This window comes from Argentina silus (assembly GCF_951799395.1).
Source record: "Argentina silus genome assembly, chromosome: 22".
Lineage (NCBI taxonomy): Eukaryota > Metazoa > Chordata > Actinopteri > Argentiniformes > Argentinidae > Argentina > Argentina silus.
In genome coordinates this window covers 11601512-11609093 of record NC_139676.1, presented here as the reverse complement: position 1 = coordinate 11609093, position 7582 = coordinate 11601512, and the positions used below count along the sequence as shown (strand labels likewise).

The following is a 7582-nucleotide window of genomic DNA, read 5'->3' as shown; positions in this document are numbered from 1 at the left end:
ACACTAGCGTCACCATAGAGAATGATGAACACACTAACGTCACCATAGAGAGTGATAAACACACTAGTGTCACCATAGAGAGAGATGAACACACTAGCGTCACCATAGAGAGTGATAAACACACTAGCGTCACCATAGAGAATGATGAACACACTAGCGTCACCATAGAGAATGATGAACACACTAGTGTCACCTTAGAGAATGATGAACACACTAGTGTCACCATAGAGAGAGATGAACACACTAGTGTCACCATAGAGAATGATGAACACACTAACGTCACCATAGCGATTGATCAGACTATGACTGGACAGTCTAACAGAACACAATGACACACTGGTCACACTCTCCACTTGACAACGACGCGTCAGGCTGTCGTTGTCAATATGAATGTGTCCTTATAACTGATTCAACTGGTTAAATACAGGTTGAACAAAATTAAGATAATATTGAATAAAAAAAAAAACAGGACAGAATGTTGTTACCTCTCCATTGCTTTCTCATAGGTGTAAACCCTCTCATTCTTATATTTTTTTTTCTCGAACTTGATCATTTCATCCAATCCCTGTCTTATGACTTTTGGAAATTCTTTCTACGGAAAAAAAAAAAAAAACATAGAAAGAGAGAGATTATAATTGTGTCACAGAATTGTTGTTAATACATCAACGGTACGGGCTTCAAGGTGCTGACTCTGGCAGGAAACAACTAAGGGGTCAAAGTGCATGGGAAAGGCAACGTGCAGAACAGAACTCGTTCATTCACTTTGAGAGTACCATGAAATTAAAAAGAAAAACTACCTTTTTAAGATACGGTTGTTTTTTGTCTTCTCAAAAGTAGTTTTTTTTGCCATGTACTTTGGATATTGTTTTTGGGAGTGTTTGTAGTGAGTGTTTCAGTACCTCGTCTGTGGGTAAGAATCCATAGGAGTCCAGTAGGACGACTGAGTCCACCATCTCTGGATACAAGGCGCTGAGCTGTATTATAAACACACAACAGAACAAGGTGAAGCCCTTCCCCAACAGTCCCTGGATATCTCAAACTGCAAAGCTATACTGTACAAATTACACTGTTAGAACATGCTTACCATTCCCGCAACATTGCCACCTGTACGGCAGAGAGGAAATGGTCAGAAAACATACAGGACACTGACACAGAAACGTCCAAACACCTTCAGTGAGACAGAGAGATTTGTGCTGAACAGGCATAGTTTGCCACTCACCCATACTGTGTCCGATGATGGAGAACCTCTTCCATTGGAGAGCTGCAAAAACATTCTTCATGAATTAGTCAGATCCAACATGCCTTCACACTGCATTTTAGAGAGGCCTAGGAACGGAAGCGTGGGTGAGTCCACATTGTATCCTGTGTCTAATATGTCTAATGCGACCAACAATTCCTCATCAGAATCAGAATCAGAATCAGAATCAGAATCAGAATCAGAATCATTTTTATTTGGCCAAGTATATTTGCACATAAAGGGGAATTGATTTGGTGAGGTTGGTGCATGGGACATAAATAAAAATAAATAAATAAATAAATTAGCTGACGCTTTTATCCAAAGCGACTTACATTGCGGTGAGTGCATACATTTCAGTACATATGGTCCCAGCGGGATTCAAACCCACAACCTTAGCGTTGTTAACGCCATGCTCTACCAGCTGAGCCACAGGGGACCATCATCAGTGTCGTGTACCTTCAATGACCCTCCGTATGTCGGCCACATAGGCAGGGAAGGTGTAAAAGACCCCCGGAGGACGGTGGGAGGAGAGACCATGGCCAGCCATGTCCATAGCTACATACCTGCACTCTGTGGACGTGAGTGTGTGGCAGAGGGAGAGAGGGGGGTTAAGAGCCGAACCGCTATACATACTCTACAGGGGAGGCTGGTGGAGGTAGAAATCGGAGGACGGGCTCTACCTCATTTCTACCTCCACCAGCCTCCCTTGCTGCACACTCAGTAGCTCTCCAAGTTTAAAGATCTAGATCCAAGAATGTCCTTTCCCGGTTCAAATGAGCAAACAGGCGAGGACCATACCTTTTGGTAGCAGTGGGATGAGAGTGTTGAAAGTGCCACAGTTGTCAGCCCAGCCATGCAGGCACAATACAGGACGGCCATGATCAGGACCCCACACCTTGCCTCTCATTTCTCCCCACGGCACGGACATGTTGAACTCTGAAACTGGAGCACCACGTTACGTTACTAGGAAACAGGCACGATTATTCAAATAGTGCTTTGAGATATAAAAGACGGACAGACACACACACAGCAATAACATAGCTGTGATATTATTAAATCTCACCTGCTTGTTTCATTGTAGCAGAAGTCATAATGTGTCTGACACTTTTCAAAGTTTGTATCATTCTGAAGGACCAAGGGAAGTTGGTGAAACATAAGCACTATATAAGGCCACAATGGCGATATATGCTGAAACTATATACTAGCATTTGGAAAAACGTCCGTTAATGACAATAACGGCGTAACACTAACTAGTGTCTCTAACCTTTGAAACCTCTCTGCCGCATCCGGGTGTTGTAAGAGGAACACATTATTCTGACCAATGAAATACCAATGCGTCTTCTCGACAAATAGCAGAACCATTATCTGCACCAATCACAACGTCAAACCAGAGCTACGCGTTTTAGTTTGTGAGAGAGATGTGGACGTTGTTTCTGTATTTAGCCACCAGGGGGTGCAGTGTCAATACAATAGTTTTAGTACAACACACCGAAAGTTATTGGACAAGAGAATGCTATTGTAACCAAATACAAGTGATGGGTCACGCTGTACATTAAGTTGCCCCTATACCTTAGTAGTAACTCTGTAATTACTGTGGTATTAACATTGTATCATGGTGTGAAACAGTAACATACACTAGAACGGTACATTAGTAACTGTTTGCTAGTAATACATTTTGTATACAAAAAAACCAGCTTGTTTCTTATTCTACTTTTGTAATAACACTTACTGCTCATCTGTATATATTATTCAATTGCCAAATTACAATGTGCCAAGGAAATGATTTAGTTAAATGAAATAGTGTCACACAGAGGAAGGCTGTGATCAGCTGTGACAGTCTTTGTCACTTTCATTGTCTTCTCTGTCAGAAGAGCCCATTTGTCAATCAACATCCCCATTATACTAATAATGATTGAAGAGAGGGGTCATTTTGCCAGAATCTATCTTTGGTTTTCTGTGTCGTGGAGGTAGACTGGTAATAGAAAAGCAATTGTTAATTCATTATAAAAAAAATATATATATATATATATACAGTGCATATTTCACTATCAGTAAATCTTATTTTGGTTGGTTTGCCAAAACTAGGACTTCAAAAGCAGAATACGAAAATTCCATCCATCCATTATCCTCCTCCTCGATCACCAGGGTTTAAACTTGACCTTTGAACTCAATAGAAGAAGGGAAAAGGGCTTTGGCCTAAATTTATTGACCAATGTTTGGCCAATGGTTATTTATAAAGCTGCAACTGAAGAGAGGTAGGGAAAGAGAGAGAGAGAGAGAGAGAGAGAGAGAGAGAGAGAGAGAGGGAGAGACTTACTAGATTGATTCGAAAGTCTCGGGTGAATGCAACACCTATCAAAGAATATCAAAGTGTTAGAATACTGTCCCAACACAAAAAGAGAGAGAGAGAGAGAGAGAGAGAGAGAGAGAGAGAGAGAGAGAGAGAAAGAGAGATGCTACAGTATTAAACACAATGGAATCTTACCGCAATGCTATCAAAGAATCTCATAGTTGTAGAAGATATCCCGGAGGGCGGGTTAGAAGGTGGAGTTGACATTTTAAGAAAAGGAGAGAGGTTGCGTTGATTGATGGTTGTGCTGGGATAGGATGGATGAGTGAAAGGATAGAGGGAAGGAGGGAGGGGGGGGTATAAAAGGTAAGGTTTTGGAATAGATCAAGCTGTATTGATTTAGCAGTTTGAAATTATCACACAGGACATTGCCTGCTTTGACGGTACAGTATTGATGCTTTTCTGATGCTTTAGTAGCTTTGTTGGACTTAGCTGTATTACTTGTTTTGGATGCATTAAGAATAGAGTTCAGGCCGCAAAAGCACAGGCCTGTGGCGTATGAGTGAAGTTTGGGGTAAACAATAATTTACATATTTGTTATGTAAATCTGTTTAAATTTGTGTTGTTTTTATCATATCATTTAAAGCTTGACTATCTGTGTGCCAGAGGAGAAGGGGACTCATACACAAGTAAAGGAGATATAGATATGAGTATTACATTAGAGATATGAGTATTATATTATAGATATGACTATTATATTATAGATATGAGTATTATATATAATTGCAAAAACAATGCAACAGTGGATTGGATTGGATCTGATGGTACACTGGTGCAGGGACAGGCATTGAGGGGGCAGTCAAGCAGGGATAATGTATCAGTCTGTTGCCACTAAAGTGCTTTAAACTATCTGAGCCAGAGTGGTGACATACAGTATATGATTTATTTATTATGACATACAAAAGAGTCAAGGTCATTGAAAAGCCTATTGAAACAGGTCCTTTCAGTTACATTGCTACTGCGCCTGTGTTTGAAAATAACTTTTTTTAATCAGACAACTGCATGATAACACCGTTCTGTTGTGATTGTTGCTTCATAGAAGGCATAGTCATGTTCTTAAGTGGATTATTCAATATTTAGCAAGTTCAGAAACTTCACTCAATATAGGAGCAACACATAAACATACAGGCGAAATAAGAGATTGTTTGTTTAATAGATACTCACAGAGAAGACAGGAAAATAGTCATAAATTCACCAAAACATTTAGAATGCATGCTGATATTCATCGCCTAGTGATACTGGGTCACTGTAATTTTACCCCCCTCTTTCTAGTGAGAGTGTTGGCTCAAGTGTCAGGGTCCTGCCGACTGGTGTCCCCAGCTGCACTAGGGGAGGCTGGTGGAGGTAGAAATCAGAGGACAGGCTCATTATAATGCATGGACTGGAGTGAGGAATGGCATCAAACATACACATATTCCAATGAGCCTGTTGTGTTTGATACCGTTCCTCATTCCATTCCATGCATTACAATGAGCCCGTCCTCCGATTTCTACCTCCACCAGCCTCCCCCAAACACTTATCCTCACTCCTCCACTGACAACACAGCATGCAATCTGAAGTTACTCTCTCTCTCTCTCTCTCTCACTAGGACACGCCCACATGTTTAATGATGGACAGTTCCTAGAACGGATTACTGGTTCCTAGAAATGCTTTGTCATTTCTTCATCTTAGTTTTCGCATTGGAAATCATCTCAAAACAGTCTGCACTATTCAGTTACATCACTCTATTCCCAAACCCAGTTTTGTTATCGCACAGAAATAGTTAAAGAATGTTTGGAGCATCGATATTGGTTAGATTTAGATTCTGAACAACTCCTCATCCTCCCTCTGTCTTCCTCAGATCATGGCTGACTTTGACATGGTTCTGAAGTGCTGGGGCCCAGTGGAGGCTGACTACACCACCCACGGAGGACTGGTTCTGACCCGGTCAGTGGATCCTATTGGATATTCACATTCTGAGCTGGCTAATGATTGGATAAAGTGAGACTGTTGTGTCCAAAGCTTGCCCCAAGCCAACATTAGTTATTGTTATGTCTCTCTCTCTCTCTCTCTCTCTCTCTCCATATATCTCCCTCTCTCCATCTCCCTGTTGTCTCCAGTCTGTTTATAGAGCACCCAGAAACCCAGAAGTTGTTCCCCAAGTTTGTGGGCATCGCCCCTTGTGACCTGGCGGGGAACGCGGCTGTATCCGCCCACGGGGCCACCGTGCTGAAGAAGCTGGGAGAGCTGCTCAAGGCTAAAGGTGACCATGCCGCCATCATCAAACCCCTGGCCGTCACCCACGCCAACAAACACAAGATCAGCATCAACAACTTCAAGGTGAGAAGGAGGGCAGACGAGCGTGTCAACGTTTTACCTCGACAATCTCATTCTCAGTTTGACAATGCACCGTGTGATGATGTCACTCACCAAGCTATTTAATTAGCATGGATATCAGAAAATGTATCGTCTTTATCGTCCTCCAAGCTTATCACAGAGGTCATCGCCAAGGTGATGGGAGAGAAGGCAGGGCTGGACGCCGCAGGGCAGGACGCCCTCAGGAAGGTGATGGGTGTTGTCATTTGCGACATCGAGGCGAACTACAAGGAGCTGGGCTTTGCAGGATAGACGTTTCACCCGAACGACCCTGAAGCCAGGAGTCACATGAGCCCACTGGGAAATGACAACAACTTAATGGCAGCTCGTTCAGCTAAAGGACTTGGGTAGTGGGGCAGCACGGTGGATTCTTATGTGTGTATATCACTCAGCCATGACAGCCCTATATCAAACACAACTGCAAGGCTCTTCAATAACTGTATTCTAAGCAGTGCTCTCATATGTAACATATCAAAATACAAACGGTTGTTGTTGTCAGTGTTGTTTTTCTCTTTGTACTGTATATGCCTTCATCAAACTGATGTACTATAACTCTAGTTTGCTTCTGAATATAAACTTCTTGTCAAATGCAACAAGTTCCAGTATCTGAGTCACATTTAACCAATAAACATGAATTCAACACATCAGCTGCAGTCTTTTCTTCTCTACCTGTGCTATAATATCCAATGATATGATGATACATAGACAGACAGACAGACAGACAGACAGACAGACAGACAGACAGACAGACAGACAGAGACACACACACACACACACACACACACACACACACACACACACCCTTGTTCACGGGGTTATTGGATGACTGTCTTGTTTCTGTTGTACTCAGGTCATGAAACAGTTAGCGACCCAACCCCTTTTCCCTAACACGTGCCCTCTTCCACTCTCTCACTACCACAAATGTATCTGTCTGGAAAGCATCAACATTTGTCTCTCAGACATACCTTCTACTCCTACACACACACACACACACACACACACACACACACACACACACACACACACACACACACACACACACACACCCACACACACACACACACACACACACACACACACACACACACACACACACACACACACACACACACACCCACACACTCAACCTCAGACACATGTTTCCTTTGGAAATTTCCCTGGACATTCCTGCAAGTCTTATCAGTCAGTGTGGACGTGACTCTCCCCACAGTGTCAGCACCTCTGACGAGGCTCTCTGAGTTCACTGCCCCACAGATTCTCTGCCCCTCTTAACATGGGCACCAGCCAAGGTGTCACTCAGTACATTCCTCATCGGAAGTGTTCCCTGATAGGTCAGGCATTAGGAGTTTCTTGGTGGATTAGACGTTTCAATTACTTTATTGAACACCAGATATCTTGTGCCGATAAATCCAACAAAGGGTAAGTGGAATTGAGGTCTACAACAAGGAAGCTTCATAGAAACAAGTAAGATTTTTACTTTTTGAAAAAATATATAACTACCATGAGTCCTTTGAAACTTCTCCTTTGGCTCCATCCAAATGGAAAGTGCTGGTTTGGCATAGCCAGTGGTTGCTCAGGTGATCGCCAAGGCTGTGGCAAATTGCCATGATTATCACTATTAATAGGGTGCCTGTCCGCAT

The 7582-nt window shown here is 42.5% G+C and overlaps 2 protein-coding genes across 3 annotated transcripts in view; one reads left to right on the top strand and one right to left on the bottom strand.

The window, feature by feature from the left end:
* Positions 1 to 2513, bottom strand: part of serhl (serine hydrolase like) — a 5900-nt gene extending 3387 nt beyond the window's left edge. For both annotated transcript variants that reach the window (XM_083694129.1, XM_083694128.1), the window contains exons 1-7: positions 2301 to 2513; positions 2036 to 2179; positions 1694 to 1807; positions 1220 to 1261; positions 1085 to 1104; positions 900 to 974; positions 486 to 592 (exon numbers count right to left, since the gene is read on the bottom strand). In XM_083694129.1, the coding sequence (XP_083550255.1) occupies positions 486 to 592; positions 900 to 974; positions 1085 to 1104; positions 1220 to 1261; positions 1694 to 1807; positions 2036 to 2179; positions 2301 to 2361 (563 nt within the window). In that variant the 5' untranslated portion in view covers positions 2362 to 2513. The remainder of the gene's footprint in view (positions 1 to 485; positions 593 to 899; positions 975 to 1084; positions 1105 to 1219; positions 1262 to 1693; positions 1808 to 2035; positions 2180 to 2300) is intronic.
* A 2917-nt stretch (positions 2514 to 5430) lies between these two features.
* Positions 5431 to 6558, top strand: mb (myoglobin; the record flags this gene model as incomplete). Its single annotated transcript, XM_083694136.1, has 3 exons — positions 5431 to 5513; positions 5687 to 5906; positions 6054 to 6558. 3 exons carry the CDS (start codon positions 5431 to 5433, stop codon positions 6192 to 6194), a joined length of 444 nt encoding a protein of 147 aa, XP_083550262.1. The 3' UTR covers positions 6195 to 6558.
* Positions 6559 to 7582: the final 1024 nt, after the last annotated feature.